General features: G+C 38.7%; 1 protein-coding gene across 1 annotated transcript; it reads right to left on the bottom strand.

The window, feature by feature from the left end:
• Positions 1-16,322: 16,322 nt before the first annotated feature.
• Positions 16,323-18,275, bottom strand: LOC143639837 (E3 ubiquitin-protein ligase RNF168-like). The gene has a single exon (XM_077107878.1). It carries the CDS (start codon positions 18,257-18,259, stop codon positions 16,559-16,561), a length of 1,701 nt encoding a protein of 566 aa, XP_076963993.1. The 5' UTR covers positions 18,260-18,275; the 3' UTR covers positions 16,323-16,558.
• Positions 18,276-19,611: the final 1,336 nt, after the last annotated feature.

Here is a 19,611-nt window from a genome sequence, read left to right as displayed (position 1 = left end):
TTGAACCAACCTTGCATCCCAGGGATAAATCCTACCTGATCATGGTGCACAATTTTTTGATATGTTTTTGTATCCGGTTCACCAGAAGTTTATTGAGGATTTTTGCATCTAGGTTCATTAGAGATATTGGTCTGTAGTTTTCTTTCTTTGAAGTGTCTTTGTCTGGTTTAGGAATCAGGGTGATGTTGGCCTCATAGAATGAATTTGGAAGTTCTCCCTCTTTTTCTATTTCCTGAAATAGCTTGAAAAGTATTGGTATTAGTTCCTCTTTAAAGGTTTTGTAAAACTCTGCTGTATACCCATCCGGTCCTGGGCTTTTCTTAGTTGGTAGTCTTTTGATGGTATCTTCTATTTCCTCAATTGATATTGGTCTGTTTAGGTTGTCAATATCCTCCTGACTCAATCTGGGCAAATCATATGACTTAAGAAATTTATCAATGCCTTCACTATCTTCTATTTTATTGGAGTATAAGGATTCAAAATAATTTCTGATAATCTTCTGTATTTCTGAAGTGTCTGTTGTGATATTGCCTTTTTCATCCCGTATGCTGGTAATTTGAGTTCTCTCTCTTCTTCTCTTCGTTAGCGTGGCTAAGGGTCTGTCGATTTTATTTATTTTTTCATAGAACCAACTTTTAGTTTTGTCAATTTTTTCAATTGTTTCTTTCGTTTCGATTTCGTTAATTTCAGCTCTGATTTTAATTATTTCTTGTCTTCTACTTCTTTTGCTGTTGTTTTGCTCTTCTTTTTCTAGGATTTTGAGTTGAAGTATTAGATCATTTATTTGTTGGATTTTTCTTTTTTTAAGGAATGAACTCCAAGCAATAAATTTTCCTCTTAGAACTGCTTTCAATGTGTCCCATAGATTCCGATATGTTGTGTCTGTGTTTTCATTTATCTCTAAGAATTTTTTAATTTCCTCCTTGATGTCTTCTATAACCCATTGATCATTCAGTAACCTATTGTTCATTCTCCAAGTGATGCATGATTTATCCTTACTTCTTTTATCGTTAATTTTCAATTTCATTCCATTATGATCAGATAAGATGCATGGTATTATCTCTACTCCTTTATATTGTCTAAGAGTTGCCCTGTGACATAATATATGATCTATTTTTGAGAAGGATCTATGTGCTGCTGAGAAAAAAGTGTAACTGCTTGATGTTGGGTGGTATATTCTATATATGTCAATTAAGTCTAGGTTATTAATTGTGTTATTGAGCTCTATAGTTTCCTTATTCAACTTTTGTTTGGAAGATCTGTCCAGTGGTGAGAGAGGTGTGTTGAAGTCTCCCATGATTATTGTATGGTGGTCTATTAGACTCTTGAACTTGAGAAGAGTTTGTTTGATGAACATAGCTGCACCATTGTTTGGGGCATATATATTTATGATTGTTATGTCTTGTTGGTGTATGGTTCCCTTGAGAAGTATGTAGTGTCCCTCTTCATCCCTTTTGATTAACTTTGGCTTGAAATCAATTTTATTTGATATGAGTATGGACACTCCTGCTTGTTTCCGAAGTCCATATGAGTGATATGATTTTTCCCAACCTTTCACCTTCAGTCTATGTATGTCTTTTCCTATCAAATGCGTCTCCTGAAGGCAGCATATTGTTGGGTCTTGTTTTGTGATCCATTCTACTAGCCTGTGTCTCTTAATTGGTGAGTTTAAGCCATTAACATTTAGGGTTATTTTTGAGATATGGGTTGTTCTTCCAGCCATATTTGTTTATTTTTGTTACTAAAAATGGTTTGTTTTCCTCTTTGATTATCCCCCCCCTTTACTGTACTACCTCCCACTGTTGGTTTTCATTGATATTTTCCATTTCCTCTTCCTGTAATATTTTGCCGAGGATGTTTTGAAGAGATGGTTTTCTAGCTGCAAATTCTTTTAACTTTTTTTTTTTATCATGAAGGTTTTAATTTCATCTTCCATCCTGAAGCTTAATTTCGTGGGATACACAATTCTTGGTTGGAACCCATTTTCTTTCAGTGTTTGAAATATGTTATTCCAGGATCTTCTAGCTTTCAGAGTCTGTGTTGAAAGATCAGCTGTTATCCTGATTGGTTTACCCCTAAATGTAATCTGCTTCCTTTCTCTTGTAGCTTTTAAAATTCTCTCCTTATTCTGTATGTTGGGCATCTTCATTATTATGTGTCTAGGTGTGGATCTCTTATGATTTTGCACATTCGGCGTCCTGTAGGCTTCTAGGATTTGGGATTCTGTCTCATTCTTCAAGTCTGGGAAGTTTTCTCATATTATTTCGTTGAATAGATTGCTCATTCCTTTGGTTTGGACCTCAATACCTTCCTGTATCCCAATGCCTCTTAAGTTTGGTCTCTTTATGTTATCCCATATTTCTTGAATGTTCTGCTCATGGTTTCTTAACAGCTTTGCTGAGCTGTCTATGTTCTTCTCCAGTTGAAATACTTTGTCTTCATTGTCTGATGTCCTATCTTCTAAGTGTTCTACTCTGCTGGTAGTATTCTCAATTGAGTTTTTAAGTTGGTTTATTGTTTCCTGCATTTCCAGGATTTCTGTTTGTTTGTTTTTTATAACCTCTATCTCCCTGTATAATTGATCTTTTGCTTCTTGGATTTGTTTATGTAATTCATTGTCGAAGTGGTCGAAGTGGTCTTTCATTGTCTGATTTTGCTGTCTAATGTCTTCCTTGAGACTCCAGATCATCTGAAGCATGTATATCCTGAATTCTTTATCTGACATTCCATCTGCTGCAGATATTACCTCTTCTAAAGTTGAGAGTTGACCTGCATTGCTTGTGGTCCTTTCTTTCCTTGTCTTTTCATACTGATCGCGTTTCTTTCTGCTTGGTGAAACTGTTGTGTTATTGAGTTTTCCCCCTATATATTTATAATGCTCTTGTATAGCTGAAAAGTCTCCCTCGCAGGCTTTGGCGGTGGTTCTGCCCCTCCTCCAATTGAGACAATGTGCCTACCATGCTGGGAGGCCGCTGTGCCTGTACTTTCGATGGGCCTGTTCTTTCGGTGGTCACAGGTCCGCCTACCTTGCAGGCGTGAGCATCGGCTTTGCCCCTCCGCTGGCCGCTAGGCCTGTTCTGTCTGTCGGTTGCAGGTCTGTTTACCTAAAAGGCGCTGGTGGCGGCTCTGCCCCTCCCCCAACCAGGGCGATGTATCTGGCGGGCCACTGGGCCTGTTTTGTCGGTGGTCACAGTTCCGCCTACCTTGCACGTGCGTGGAGCAGCTGTGTCCCTCCGAGAGTTGCTGGGCCTGACCTGCCGGTGGGTGGCAAGTGCGCCTACCTTGCAGGCGCGGGGGTGGCTCTGCCGCTCCGCGGGTCGCTGGGCCTGATCTGCTGGTTAGTCGCAGGTCTGCCTAACTTGCAGGTGCTCGGCGGCTCTGCCCCTCCCCCAACCGGGGCGGGGCAATGTGTCTGGCCGGCCGCTGGGCCTGTTCTGTTGGTGGTCACGGTTCAGCCTACCTAGCTGGCACGTGGGGCAGCTGTGCCCCTCTGCAGGTTTTTTGGCCTGACCTGCCGGAGGGTCGCAGGTCTGCCTACCTTGTAGGCTCGGGGGGTGGCTCTGCCGCTCTGTGGATTGCTGTGCCTGTTCTGCTGGTGGGTCGCAGGTCCGCCTACCTTGCAGGCGCCCGGCGGCTCTGCCCCTCCCCCAACCAGAGCGATGTGTCTGGCGGTCCACTGGGCCTGTTTTGTCGGTGGTCACGGTTCCGCCTACCTTGCACGCACGTGGAGCAGCTGTGTCCCTCCGAGAGATTCTGGGCCTGACCTGTCAGTGGGTGGCAAGTGCGCCTACATTCCAGGCCCGGGGGTGGCTCTGCCGCTCCGCAGGTTGCTGGGCCTGATATGCTGGTGAGACGCAGGTCTGCCTACCTTGCAGGCGACTGGCGGCTCTGCCCCTCCCCCAACCGGGGCGGGGCGATGTGTCTGGCCGGCCTCTGAGCCTGTTCTGTTGGTGGTCAGGGTTCTGCCTACCTAGCAGGCTCGTGGGGCAGCTGTGCCCCTCCGCAGTTTGTTGGGCCTGACCTGTCGGTGGGTGGCAAGTGCGCCTACCTTGCAGGCCCGGGGGTGGCTCTGCCGCTCTGCCGTTGCTAGGCCTGATCTGCTGGTGAGTCGCAGGTCTGCCTAACATGAAGGCGCCTGGCGGCTCTGCCCCCCCCCAACCGGGGCCGGGCGATGTGTCTGGCCGGCCGCTGGGCCTGTTCTGTCGGTGGTCAGGGTTCTGCCTACCTAGCAGGCTCGTGGGGCAGCTGTGCTCCTCCACAGGTTTTTGGGCCTGACCTGCCGGTGGGTCGCAGGTCTACCTACCTTGTAGGCTCGGGGGGTGGCTCTGCCGCTCTGTGGATTGCTGTGCCTGTTCTGCTGGTGGGTCGTGGGTCCGCCTACCTTGCAGGCGCCCGGCGGCTCTGCCCCTCCCCCAACTGGAGCGATGTGTCTGGCAGTCCGCTGGGCCTGTTTTGTCGGTGGTCACAGTTCCGCCTACCTTGCACACACGTGGAGCAGCTGTTTCATTAGTGCCTGGGCACACTCTCCTTGTTTGCCTCCCTCAAGCCCTAAGTTTGTAGAGCTTGGGGCTGAGAACCCCCAGCAAATTTGCTTACCTTCTGATAGCCACGCCCCTGTATCTGGTGCAAGAGACCTCAGTTGTCAGCACTGGTGGGAGCGGTAGCCGTGAGTCCCACGCCGAGGCGAGTCAGTGCAAGAGACCTCAGTTGTCAGCACTGGTGGGAGCGGTAGCTGGGAGTCCCGCGCCGCGCGGCTCCCGCCGGCTCCTGCGTCAGCGCTGCCGCGGCTCCAGCCGGCTCCCGTGCCACCCTCGGTCTGGCTATTGTGCTCACAGGAGAGCTGGGAGGGGCCCTTAAGTTTTCCCCGCTGATCTATAGCTGAAAGAGCTGTGATCAGTCAAAAAACAGAGATGATGACGTCAGCTCTCCAAGATGGTGGCCGCTGGCTTCCTCTGTGGTCTGACAGATGTGGAGAACCAAATTGGATGGCTTCCTTCCCCGTCTTAAGCCCAGAATTCAGCTCTGAGTACAGTATTTGCACAGCTGGCGGGAGCCTGCAGAATCCGTAGCGCTGTATCTTTGCATTGTTATCTTATCATCGTTTCCCAGTGAGCGCCGCAGACTGGCCATGGGGCGATTTGCTGCATACGCAGCGTGACCCTCCGTGTGGACAAATCTCTCGCGTTTGAGCTCCAGTAGCTGGTCCTTATGCGATGGAAATCCTTCCTCTAGGTTTTGGAGCAACCCAATTTTGCTGGAAATTCCTAAAAAGCTAGCTTTTAGCCATTCTACCTTGTCTTTTTCCTGCTCAGTGACGCAGTACACGGGGGTGCTGCACTCCCTTCGCAGCCATCTTTCTTTTCAAATTGGATGTTTTTGTGACTGACCTAAAAACAACTGAGGATGCAGCACTCTCAACCTTATAAACAGGTGATCTGCAGGGAATCCACATTCATCTCAGTAGAAACTTCTTTACTTTTTTCCTCGAACAGATGGAGGTTTATTGTTCTGATTTTCATGCCCACAGGAAATTTGTGAGCGCAGCAGTAAACGTTTAGCAAATGTCAGGGCTTCTCTGCGGCAATTCTTAGCCTCCACCTCGTGGAAATGAGAAAATGCAGTTGCGAAGCCAACATAGTGATCTTAAAATTTATGTTTAAATCCCTTATTCTTAGTATGAAAATATTGTTCTCTACTGAGACAAGCAGTACGCTTTAATTGTATTTCAATTTTGGTTCAACTTTATGTTTTACACAAATAGATGATTGTATTTTTCATTTGCATAATTTCACTGAATTTATGGAAAAGCATTGTAGCATATTTCTCACCATAATTTTCTACATTTTTAATTTTTTCACATAATTAAATACCTTATTTTCCTCATTAGAGGTATCCCTCCTCTTCTTCTTCTCCACTATAGAGCTAGGGTTTCTTTCTGTTTTGATTATGGGAATCACCTTTATGTCTTCATGGTTTCCTATACACGTTACATGTGATGCATGTGTGTGTGTGTGTGTGTGTGTGTGTGTGTGTGTGTTTGTGTGTGTGTGTGTGTGTGTGTGATTATTACTATTTGTGCTGGATCCAATGCCTAAAATCAAGCCTCTTTCCTTTTGTAATGCTTTAAAACATGTTAACAAAGACCCAGATCAGCTCAATTTCCTGAGACGCCAGAGAATAAATTCACTTTATACTTAACATTCACTGAATAATTTTTATGGATATCAAATTCTACATAAAAAAAATTATTTCATAATGTTGAACAAATATACTATTGAATTCTATCTAGTTTATGATACTGATGATCAGACAGAATTTATATTTTAAATCCTATTTCATTTTACCTGATTTTAGTTGTCTTATGAAAAAATTTCATATATTTCCCCATGTTTCTGAAATTTTATATTGAAGTACCTTCACATGAATCCATGAATCTGTTTCAGTAATTGAGTTGGGCTATGAGTTTTCTTCCCATCTGGAGAGTGTGTGTGTGTGTGTGTGTGTATATATATATATAATGTCCAGTTGAAAGTAGACACATTTTCTGTGCTAAGTACATTTTTAAATATGTAAAACTCAGACTCAGTAAATCTTTTGCTGAGAGCCATTTAATTTTAGGAAGCACTAATAATTTAAATGGAGCAAGTGCAACAGTATGTTATTCTTACACAAAGTGACAAGATTAAACATGAAGTAACATATTTAACTCTAAAATTTTTGCCTTCTAATGTTTAAAATGTTGAATGCTGTGTAACATAAAATACTTTTCTCAAGAGATTTAAATAAGTTTCTTATTGTGTTCATAGATTTTCTGGGGCATGCATAATAAGCTAGTTAAACATTGATGTGAGTTGTTTTGGATATATCAACATCAGTGAGTTTGTTGTCAGGGAATACATTTCCTATTTCATCCATCTTAGTTTACCTAAGAGTAGCCTGATAAAGGGAGGAGTTCAGCTTCATCTGCAGTATATAAGATAGTGTGCCTTAAGAAAATATGGTGCACAAAGTGTAATGGTCTAATTTCCAATTCCATTGATTTCATCACTAGAAATATGGTGATGTCTAAAGAGTGATTATAAAATCTATATGGAACTGAGTATTGCCATTATTTTTATCAGAGTCCCTCTGAGAAACATCCAGACGTGTCTGCTTCTTGTATATCTGGTGAGTTTCCTCGAAGAGCAAAGAAAGAAGGTAATAGACATGTAGAATATACAAATCATATGGGATTAAAATGTTTTAAAGTGAATGTGCCTTAAATCCTGAACACTAGAATATTGTAAGTTTTTCAAAGAATGTACCTATCAAATAGAAAAAGAGTGGAATAATTATTAGGTTTTTAGCCACAGGTTAAATTGGGTGTGTTGTTAAAGGAACTGAAATATGAGTTGCATTTGAAACATGCTTCACTCCCAGGAAAGTTGGAAATAAGGAAAAGGAGAGAAGAGGAGGCAATGAAGATTGAGGATGATAATAAAAACAACGAGTCAAGGAAGGGGAAAAAAATAGTTGAATTCAGTGGAGGGTAGGAAATTCAAGCCATATTTAAGAAGGGTAAAGAACAGGTTTTTGAAAATGTGGGAAGAACTTGTGAGTTTCAAGTTCCAAAGATGTATGAAGGGTAGTTAATGTAAAGCTTTCCCAACTTTCCTGACTTATTCACTGTTGGAAATTAATTGAGAAGTGAAGATCTGATCCCACAAAGCTAAGTTCACTGACCATGAATGATTAGGCATATATACAATTTAATGATATGCAACATGTTGCTACTCCCTAGGACAAAATTTAGGGAACAAATAGCAAATGGAATAATAGAGAGAAGTAGGAATGGTTATGGAGCAATCTCCAAATCCAAAGATATCTAAAATTTACTTTGGAAAGATTATAGTTACTTTTACATTTTATTTGAGGGGGAAAGCATAGGGAAGAAATGAGACGTACATTCAAATTAATATAGAATAATTGGAACTGACAGTGTTCAAACTGGAACTCTTAAACTGTAAGGAAACATCTCTTGGGGACCATGTTCAAAACATTTTGACTGAGTAGGTCTTTGCTTCTACATATCCATTACATTTTAAGGTCATTACAAAGATTCCTGTCACAGAGAGTATTTGGGGCCAATTTTTTTGTGGGGGAATTTTTTGGGGGGGAATTTAAAAAAAAAACAGCTATTGGTTCCAACAATTTAGGACAGAAAATGATTAAGTGCAAGCACAAATTTTGCTTACATTCTAAGCATGTCTCTTGGTAATTGAGACTGACTCAAAAGACAAAGATGAAGAAATTATATATCTTAAGGAGGCTGATTCATAGTGGGGTGGGGAGCATGGGAGAAATAGAAAAACTCTAGATAGGGCAGAGGGATAGGAGGGGAAGATAGGGGGCATGGGGTTAGAAATGATAGTGGATTGTGATGGACATAATTATCCAAAGTACGTGTATGAAGACATGACTTGGTGTGAATATACTTTGTATACAATCAGAGTAATGAAAAATTGTGCTCTACATGTATAATATGAAAAGTAATGAATTCTGCTGTCATATATAAATAAAAAACTAATTTAATAAAAGAAATTATATATCTAAGATAAAGTTGCTACATTGGCAGGCAAGGTGTGAAAACTAATCAAAACAAAGAATGTAAAATGGAAAGAATCAAGCCTCCCCTGGGGGTGTCTTTGAAAAGCCAATGGGAAAGGAAAATAATGTAGGAACTGAATAAGTTAGTTAGGAAAAATGAGAAAATGGACAAAATGCTATTCAGCTGTTTTACGTTTATCTGCCTCAAATCAAAGTGAGACTGTTCCTGGTCCAGAGATGATTGGAAGCAGTAGAGACTGGAAGAATCAGAGCAACCTGCAGCTACAAATTTCTTTCCTCTATATCTAGTAGGCACCATAGTGTAGAAGATATCCTTAGCAGTCACTCAGATGAGCAACCTAGCATTTTTGACACAATGATTGTTAAGGACAGCTAATATTCTATGGTTTCATTGATTAAGATTTTTATTAATATTATTGTATTTCTTATTATTTTATTGGTGTGTTTCAGTGAAAATATGTTCCTGAATGTGTCAGGAAAGTACAGTACTCCTGAGAAAAATTCTAGATAGCAAATATTGTGTTCAACCAGCCCTTTTGTGAAAATACTTGAAAAGCTGTTTAGACTTGCCACATCAGATTCATTTTTTTAAAGCAGAAGTATTTTTGGAGTTTACCCTGAAACACCAACACTGTTAGTTTTAGTGCATTTTAAAAGTTCTTTGAAACACAAAATTTTATTCATATTGGTTAATTCTTTAAGCTTCAAAAAACATTGTCTTTTGGATTGCCTTATCTGAACTCCTTATTCTTTGTCATACATTTTTTTTCATAGATATGGAACGACTATCTTCACAGAAGACAGAAAAAAACAATTTGATGTTGTTTAAACTGGAGGATACACGAAAAGGAAATGCACCATTTTTCCACATGGGTATGAGCAAACACTAGCTGTTATTCTAAATAATATATCTAAGCTAATTAGCTTAGAAAAGTCACTCTGATTGGCAAACAAGTATACCTTCCCCTGGAATATCATAAAAGTTGGAATTGCTAATTATAAGGCAAATAAGGGACAGGAAATTTACTTGTATTAAAATGGAATAAGTGATTCTGATAGGATTCACTCAAGATATGTGATGCCACATTTTTAATTCAGTTTTGACATTGAACTATGCAGGGTCTTTCTTTCCTACTCTGACAACAGATCACTGTTCTTTCCAGCATTCTGCATCTTGACATTGGTATGTATACCAATGTCTTTGTATTATTGGCCATTGCAAAAATGATTTTTTCTTTGGAAAATTAACTGCAAATTTTGCAAAATCTATATTACTGATTTTGATTTAGTACATCTTATTCTTGTGGTTTTACTCAACACATATGTAATTTATTTTAGTCCTTTTCTGTAAAATGAATCCATTATTTGCTAGAGAACAGTCTTTCCAGAAATTTTTGACTAAGAGTTGTAAATCAAGAATATGCTTGCACCTAACAATTAAGTGATTGCTCATATTTTTATGATGTTTTTATTGTTTATTTTCTTCTCACTGGTGGGCACTGAATGACATGCTTTTATATGCAAAGAAGTTGCTGTCTGACTGAGCCTCTACTACAGACCTCTCTGATTCTCTAGTGGGTTTTGTATATCCATATTTCAGAAAATTTCTGACCAATTTTCTAAATGAGTTCCCTCAACATAGGAAGATATTGCAATTGGAGAAATTACATGGTAAAGGAAAGCAACATTCACAGTTGCTGCATTTTATTACACATTTTATTACACATCTCATTTGAAACCTTGAGTGAGTTACAGTCAGGAGCAGAATCTCACATTCCTGTGGCTCATTCATTTGATTAAACTTCATTCAACAAAAGTCACTGAAAATTTTCTATCCTCTGTTATTTCTGGAAACATTCCTTTCAATCAGGCCTGCATCAACAAACTCATGCAATGCTACATTCTCGTCACTCATCTCCATTCATACACATGCCCCTCATGTTTGCCTGCTCATAGCATTGAGGTTAGTCCTGATATTTTTGTATATACTGCACATATTACCATCAGCCCTCTTTAGAATATGGATGTCCAAGCATCTTAGCTTTCCTAGGAATCTTTCATAGTACAAAATCTGCCTCACTCTCTATGTTGATCCCACTCTATGTCTGCAATGTCCTCTGGCAGGTCTCCTTCCAATCACTATAATGTCAGGCAAACATGTTCCATTTAAATGCTATCTTATGTACAGCCTTTCATGCTCTCAGCATTTTCTGCCTCTGGATGATAACCTCACTTTTGAAGTTTCCATTCATCACTACCTCAAGAAAAGTTTTCATCCCTGGCACCTGTTATCTCCTCTAGATCTTACCACAAAATTAAATACATGTAGAAATAAATAAAATTGTTTAGAGCAACATGATGTAAAATCAGCTCCTTCAAGTCCAGGAACTGATGGACTAGACAAAAGAGGAATAATTTGATGGTTAAATGCTTATTATGGAGTTGGGAAGCTGAAAAATGTGTCAGAGAGCCTCCTGGAAAGCAAAACCAGATTATGTCAAGAATAACAGGCATAATCATGGAATTTTCAAAAGACAAAGATTCCTATAGTCAGTCAGGCATGTTCCATTTAAGCCCTGTGTGTATGTACAGTCTCACATACCCTCAGCATTTCCTCCCTCTGGCAGATAACCTCACTTTTCAAGTCTCCATTAATCTCTATCTCTAGAAAAGACATCATCCCTGGCCCCTATTTTCTCCTCTAGTTCTTGCCACAAATTCAATTACATGTGGAAATAAATAAAGCTTTTGACAGTAAATGATATAAAAGCAGTCCTCTCAAGTCCAGTAACTGATGAACTGGGTAGGAAAATGAATACTTTACATCTCACATGTTTATTAGTCAGTACAAAAATTGTAATCTGTCTGAGGTAGTTCCAAGGAAAGAGAACCAGTTTAAGTCAGGAATAACAGGCATAATCATGAATGTTTTGCAAGACAGAGGCAATTTTGATTGAAAAAAATATATAAAAAGAAATGGAAGCTAAAAAGAAAAACAATATGTAATTTATTCTATTAAGGTGTAAATGCAATCATTTATTTGGAACACATTGAAGTACAATGGATTTTTAAAATTTAATAATTGAGGAAGAGAGAGTAAACAGTGTGATGATTATAGTGTATATAGAAATTTAATTTTTTTACTATGAAATTTTCATTCAACTTGAATGGAACAAGTTGTGAGTTATTATAGGCATCATACATGGTGAATACCTGGTGTCTCCCCACGTGGTTTTCTGAGGTATTGGAGCAGTAAAATTACTCTTCAATGATGTCAGTATGCATGGGGTTCAGAGACACACATCCATAATTGCAGGTACTTCAGAGGCTGAGGCAGCCTCTCAGGTTTCCAGCAAACCCAGGAATTGAAAAACACCCTGTCTCCAAGTATAAAGACTTGGGATCTGAAGTATGCATTATAGTATTTTCCAAGGATACACATGTTTTGGGGTAAAATACATAGGCCCACACACAAACAGCAATAAAAATTTCAAACATGATGTATATTCTTCTAAAGTAAATCTTCAATAAAAATATAACTGGACAAATAAAATTATATGATTATTAGTACTCTTCCTTTTTATAATTTGGATAATTTGTCTTTCACATGAATTTTTTAGTATTTTAAGTTTATCTGTGCATTTGTCAGCAGAGTCAAATTTGGACAGATCATCTGAGGCAGAACAAAAGAGGCTTCATGATATGGATGATACTGCACATCACCAGCAAAAGGTAGGCATATGTGTCAATTTAAATTCCTGGTCATTTCTTTTTCCTGCTTCCAGATGCCAATTGAAATGACCTACTACAATACTCTTTGAAAATCCAAACATAGTAATTAAATAAGTACAGAGAAGTTAACTGGTCATCAAAATAAAAATACCTTTAGCAATCAAGGTGGATGCCAGATAAACTTTATGTAAGCAATTGCACTAATATTTTCCAATAACGTTTGCATTTTCATCTATGTGACAGCCTTAAATGGTGAATGATAAATTGGAGAATATCATATCAGTTGAAACTAGGATCATGCATACATACAATGACTGCTGAACACATTCATGTAAAAATAGCTTCATTCCCAAAGGCTCAGTGTTTAATTTCACATTAGCTGTCACCCATGACAAGGTTAAAGATTTTATTCTCCATGGATTCCTGTGTCTTTACTGAGGAAGATACCAGACTCAAATGAGACACAAAACTGCCTGTTAATGGAAAATGATTCAGGATGGGTACTTTTCTGTTAATATACATACAATTTCTATTGATTTTATGTCCTTTTCCTTCAAGAAATCAATTCACTTATTTAACATATTTTTTCTTAGTATCTAGTTGTTGTTAGACTTAAGTCATTGAATGCAATTATTGAGAAATCATGAAATTTGAGAGGTGTATTTTTCCTCTGTTCTCATGTTGTCTGTGTTAGTAGATGGTAGATTTCCATGCATTTGAATGGATTTCTGTTCCATAGTGTCTCCTGGGTACTTGTAGTGTGCAAGTTTCTCTTTGGGATTTTTCCTGGACAGGGTTTATAGATGAGGATCACATCTGAAAAATGAGCATGTTTAACATGTTACTTTCACTCACAAGTATCTCTGTAAGGGGAGAGTATCACAGAGCCGCCATCACCCTGCCAGGGTAGTTTCCTGCTTAGAAGGTGTAAACCACCTGGGGAAAATAAAGTCTCAAATAATTAGTAAAGAAATAAGAGACAGAGACAGAAATTAAGTTTGAAAAGGAAAGCAGAGCTCCTGAAAGGTTCCCCAATCCCAGTAAAAGCTGGAACTGAACAACTAGAAAAAAGATCAAGTTGTTTCTTTAAGGGAGAGTAGATCAAAGGCAGAGATAAGTTTTTAGCAGGAGGAATACTGCTTTTGGGTGTGTTAGGGTTCTTGCAGCAATGAAGTTGATTTGGCATCTTGACAGGCCACACCCAACTCTGAAAGGCTGTGTAGCTGTGTGGCTCCAGCTGTTCCACCCATCTCCAGTGCAGTGCTGAACCTGACAAAGCTTTGTAAGAAGTCAGTGGCTTCTAAGTCAATTTGCTTCACACCAAGTTCACATTGGCTCCTGTCAGGAGAGAATAAACTCCTATAATGATCATAGCATAAACCAAAATATTTATCCACTTTACATAAAATATATCTTTTAAATGATTTCTAGAGCAGCACAAAATGAAAAGATAGAGTAGAAAATAACAAGTTTTACCTGCAAAAAAATTATGTCTTGGTTATAATATAATTATTGGAACATATTTCAAAAAAAGTAAGTAGAGTGAAAGTGGTGAGAGTAAACAGAGTCAGAATAGGAGAAGAGAAAATGCAATAAAAATGAGAAATAAAAAGATTTAAAATGAGAATAAAAATTGTCTCTGGATAACAACAAAAAATAAATAAATAAATAGAGAAATAAATAAATAGAGAAAAATGAAATAATGTAGAACACGCATACAAATATCAGACAAATATATCATGAATAATAACAGCAAAAGCTTGAGATTCCCTAATGTTAACAGAGTAGAAAAGAAGATATTTCTGTCCAGGATTTCTAATTTTACTCACACATAACTTTGGGGGTTTCTGGGAAACAATTATTATTCAACACTTTATTTGTTCTAGCTCCAAAAGGCCTAACCTGTTATTTGCATGAAGAAACTGAGCTTCTCTGCTCCTTTGTCTCCCATCACATACAGAGAATGCTGAGGGAACTTAGCAATTTCAAGGAGAATCTCACCATGATTACTTGTTAATCTACTCAGACATGTGGATCTATCTAATGTGGAAACTTCCTGACACACACTCTGGTTCATGGAGCCTAGGGACCAGTATGTAATGCAGACCACCTGATGGACTCCTGTAGTCAGTGGTCTAGACGTGGGCAAGATTCCATGTCTCTGAGGGGTTTCCTGGCAACTTATTGGAGCATGACAGTCATAGTCTGCTTGTGGAATCTTTTGGGAACTGAAGGAAAATACCATTGCACCTGACAATGACCCAGCACTGCTGAATTCTTGTGTCACTTGAATTTTCAAAAAGCAGTCTCCTTCACTATCATTATTCTAAACCACCTGTTTAAAGAGGCAGTACTCTATGGAACTCTACTCAACTAACTTTCCCACAGACACAACGCATGTATTCCTGATGAGAATTTTCAGCACATTCCTAACTATCACTATCCTGAGAATATATGAAGAGGGTGAACTTCCACCATTCTGTGTGGAGAGTTGGCTATGCATCTGGGAAGTTCAAGCATGCAATGGTTTCAGATCATGCCCACAGAGTTACTACAATGGAACACTTCTCAAAGGTGTCTGCCCTCAGGATTTTATTGTAATTCCCTGGATGCTGTCTACAAGTATCAGTGTGGTGATAATGTGGACAAGAACTTGAAGTGCCTCTCAACTGAGTGGTTTGATCCTACATGATGTGTAGGCACATGTGTGTTGTTTTACAGGGGAGCAATTTTTTACTAGACATAAAATTGGCACTTGCTGTCACAGAACGTCAAACAACATGTTTCAATGAAAGTGCCAGGAACTTTTAATCTTTAGGCAGACCACAGAATCAAAATGTATCTGCCCAGAGCTATCAACAGATCTATGTCTCAGTTTAATTTTTATACCACCCTGATACACCTTGTGGGTGCCTCCATTAACCAGTGTCCATGACAGAGGTCCACCTTATAAAAGTTAAAATAGAAAGAAAATTTTTTTTCTGAAATCTGGGTAAAAAGTATGGATAATGCAGTTGGGATGAAGAGGCTCTTGCACTTGCAATCCCATTCTGCCTAGAAGATTTGGCAATATTTCAAATACTGGTTGATACACCTAAAAAATTTACCTCCTTCCTTTGCTGAGAATGTTGTATTTGAACTGAGAGAAATCTAAATTAGTTTTCTATTTTTACTAAAATATTTTTCTTTATACACTTAAGAAGATCTTGCTCTTGCACCTTTTGTACATTAGAATATTTTAGGGCACTGAATTCGTATAAAGGATGGTATTGATTTTGACATAGTGGGGTACAATGAATATGTATATTGCTAAGAATCAGTGCCAAGTGTCTTTTTGTGTTTTTTAATACATTTTACTGTTGATGGGTATCAGATTTAGTTACATAACTTTATAATCGTGACTAAAACAGCAGTGCTAATACAGCAACATTCATAAATCACATGTGCATGCTGGTTTTGGTACACTGGGGTTCTGATTGAGGAATGAAAAAGTTGAGTCATATGGAAGTCATATTCCTAGAATCCTGAGGAATCTCCATAATGCTTTCCAGTGTGGAAGTCTTAATTTTCAGTCTGACAGTGTAGGATTGGACTTTCCTGCCACATCCTGCACTGCACATATTTTTTGACTACTTGATAAATGTCATTCTGACTGGGAACATCTGAAATATCAATTCATATGTGAATGGTATTTCTTTGAATGCTAGTGATATTAACCAAATGTGGTATATCTATGAGCAATTTGTAATTCCTGATTTGAGAACTACCTATTTTTTGCTTTTTACCATTGCCTAATTGGGTTAGTGAGATTCCCCTCAGACCTCCAGAGGGGAAATTCATTGCTTGCACATCACTAGTTTTCCCTGGCAATGTTGCCATCATTTCTTCTATGAATGCACATCTTGTTTTATTTTTTTTTCCTTTTTTTTTTTTTTTTAAAGAATGGCACTTCAAGACTTCTTGGCTTGGCAAACACATCTGTATATACAAAAGGACTGTTAAACTTAGTACATGTTAGTTATTAACAATGAATAGGGACCCTTTCTTATCACTGAGTTTTATAGAAAACACATTTGTATATACTTCCTTTTAATCACATAGTCTTTAAAGATAATAAGTATGCTTAGACAGCAGAAATTAATGTGAAATTTATAAAGATTCTATGACAGAAGAGAGCTTCACAATCCAGCTTTACTAGAAGACATTCCTTTTACCCACATTATTTGGTGTATCTCTGAAACATCTGAAAAATACTTTTCTGTGAATTACTAGGCTGTAGAGAATGAGTACTTTTAGATACATTACAATTTTCTTTAGTAGAATTTGATATCTTTTTTCCGTTCGCTGAACTGTTCAACTGGATTTTAAAAGAAGGTTGCCAGTTTTCATCTCTTGAGCCTCTTCGAGGTTTTGGATGCTCTACATCAGTCTGCTTTTTGAAGTTTCTGTCTTTGTAATTCTTCTGCCCATTTAGTAAGTTATGTGGAGGTGAGGATGTAGTACGTAACTGGTACCCATCTGGGGATCCTTTTTGCCGATTTGGCTTCATTAGTTCTTTATCCACCTCTTTCTGCAGTTGTAACGCTAATAGCCGGTCTTGTTCTTCTTGTTTGTGTCTCTCAAAAAGTAAATGCTCCAAATCTATCAGTTTTTGGGTAAAATTCATTTCTGTTTCCTCTTGATCTGAAGAAGATTCCAAGAACGTTTTCTTCCTTTTTAAAGAAAAGCATGAATCTCTGACTGCTTCAACTGAAGATTCCTGGCTTTTTCTTTTCGAAACACCTTTACTATCTGGTTGGCTAGACTCTGTCTCAACTGGGTTGTCTCCAATTATTTGTATCATATTTGATGAAGTACGCCCATTCTCTGTCTTGCCACAAGGCTTAACTGTAGCTTCTTTAGAGTAGGGAACTTTGGTTTTAGGTCCTTCATACTTTATGACATATAACTCTTGATCATGATTGTTTGATCTTTTGGCTTTTCCTTCAAGGCACTGTTCTGCATCATAGACACATAACCATGGCATAGGTGACTCTACTGAAGACTTTGTACCTTGTTCTTGAATTTCAAGGCACATTTGAGGAGAAAGTGTTGGCATATCTTCTTCAATTTCTGTATCTTGCCCTGTAGGGCTCTTCATATCACTTCTGTCAATTTCCTTAGATGTGGAGTTTCTCCTGACTTCTTGTACAACTTCAGACTGTGTTGCTGATCCAAATAGAGATTTAGGTGACAAATACTTCTGAATATTTCCAATGTTTCTTTGTTTGTTCTTATTTTTCTTTTGTGACTTGGTTGTGACTGGATCAGATTTTCTGGAATTCAAAGGAGAAGCCAAGGTACTCCCCTCGCAGAAATTATTAATGTTAATGCTTAGCTTTCTTGCCAGTTCTTCATCATTTTTTAGTTGTTCTTCCACTTCACTTCGCCTTTTCTCTGCCTGCTTTTTTTCCTCTTCTTCCTCCTCTGCCAATAATCTCTGTATATATTCTTCACTGGCTTTGTTTTCTTCTTCCTCACTGGCTCGTCGCTCTGCCTCCACCTTGCTTATCTCTTCTTCATATTCTCTTCTTAATTCCCCAGGTTCACTTAACAGACGAATGGGCTGGTAGTCATCAACAATTTCCTCCGATCCTTGCCCAGAGATTCTAAGCTTGCACTCCTTTGGATAGTGTTTTTGAATCGTTTCCCATAGTTCCATATTGATAAGAGAATTTCTACGGGTATGATACCGAGTCCACGAAGAGACCCGGCGGCGACAGAAGGGACAGCACAAATTTGCCTTTTCGACAGTCGACTGGAAGCATGGATTACAGAGCGTGTGGTTACATGGGAGGGTTACGGGCTCGATTAAGATTTCCACACAGATCTGGCACTGGCATTCCGACAAGGAAGGGATGGCGTCCTTGGGTAGAGCCATTTTAATATGCTAATGAGGCCTACTCAACATCAACACCAGGTCAGGAGGCTCCGGTGGCTCCGGGGCTGACTCCGGGCCACGGCTGAGCGCACATCTTGTTTTAAAAGCCATGATTTCTGTGTTTCATCTGATCACTGATTCCTGTTGAGGGTCCCCAGTATTTCCACACAGGCTGTCTTATTCATAATGCAGATCCATCGGTTTTTCTGGCTCCAAACTGTGAAAGTAGTCAGTCAAGAAACAGCATGATGCTGTGCTAATGTCTTATTTTTTTGAAATTCCTTTTAGTTCGTTCTTCAATGAAAAGTGTTGCATACTCTAACCAAGGTGAATGTGTTTGTTTGTTCACATTACATATAGACTATACTTTGTATACAACCAGAGATATGAAAAATTGTGCTCTTTATGTGTAATATAAATTATAATCATTCTGATGTCATATATAACAAATTAGAATATAAAATATAGACACATTCTCTTACTGACACTCTCTTTTTTAATGAAATTTTGACTATTTAAATATTTTGCTCAATGAGGTGACTATTTGGAAGTCTCTGGAGACTCAAATGAAACAAGTCCAAGAGTATTTTCTTCCTACTGGAGGTGACCCATTGGACAGTCTCTTTTCAGAACAAGTATCATATAAATCAATAAAACAATTGGCCCTTCATTGTTAGAAATATTGAATCTGTATAACATAAAATCTAATTTACTAAAGCATTTTAAATATTTTCTACTCTGTTTTTAGATTTGAGTGAGAATGCAAAGCTTACTAATTAAGCACTGATGTTAGTTGTTTTGGATATATGCATATCAGTGAATTTGGTGTAAGAGAATATATTTCCTCTTTCATTCTTCCTGATGTTCCCCGTCAGTAGCCAGATGAAGAGAGGAGCTCAGCTTCATCAGGACAGCATGTGAAATCATGTCTCAGATGGAAATATCATTGCAGAAAATGTAATGGTCTAATCTGAAATTGTAATGTCTCCCTAACTATAAATATAATAATGGACAGAGCAGGATGCAGAAAGCTATATGAAACTTATTATTGTCATTATTTTTACCAGAGTGATTCTGAGAAACATCGAGAGGTGGGTGCTGCTTGTGTATCCAGTAAATTTGAACCAAGCACAAAGGCAATAAATGGACATGGACAAGGTAAGAACCACATAGAATATAAAATACATTGGAAAGAGGAAAGCCAAAATATATGAACACTGGTATGTAGTACTTGTTCAAGGAACGTGCCCATTAGATAACTAGCAGGGGTAAACAAAGATAAGAAGTGGCATACTTTATTAGGTTTAGTCACAGATTGAATTGGATGTATTGCTAAAGGAACTGCATTGTGA

Source organism: Callospermophilus lateralis, assembly GCF_048772815.1.
Source record: "Callospermophilus lateralis isolate mCalLat2 chromosome 5 unlocalized genomic scaffold, mCalLat2.hap1 SUPER_5_unloc_1, whole genome shotgun sequence".
In the NCBI taxonomy this organism is placed as follows: domain Eukaryota; kingdom Metazoa; phylum Chordata; class Mammalia; order Rodentia; family Sciuridae; genus Callospermophilus; species Callospermophilus lateralis.
This window is presented reverse-complemented; position numbering and strand designations above follow the sequence as displayed.

What these genes read in the sequence shown, in the direction of transcription:
- LOC143639837 (XM_077107878.1), bottom strand. Translation starts at nt 18,259, where the DNA reads ATGGCTCTACCCAAGGACGCCATCCCTTCCTTGTCGGAATGCCAGTGC.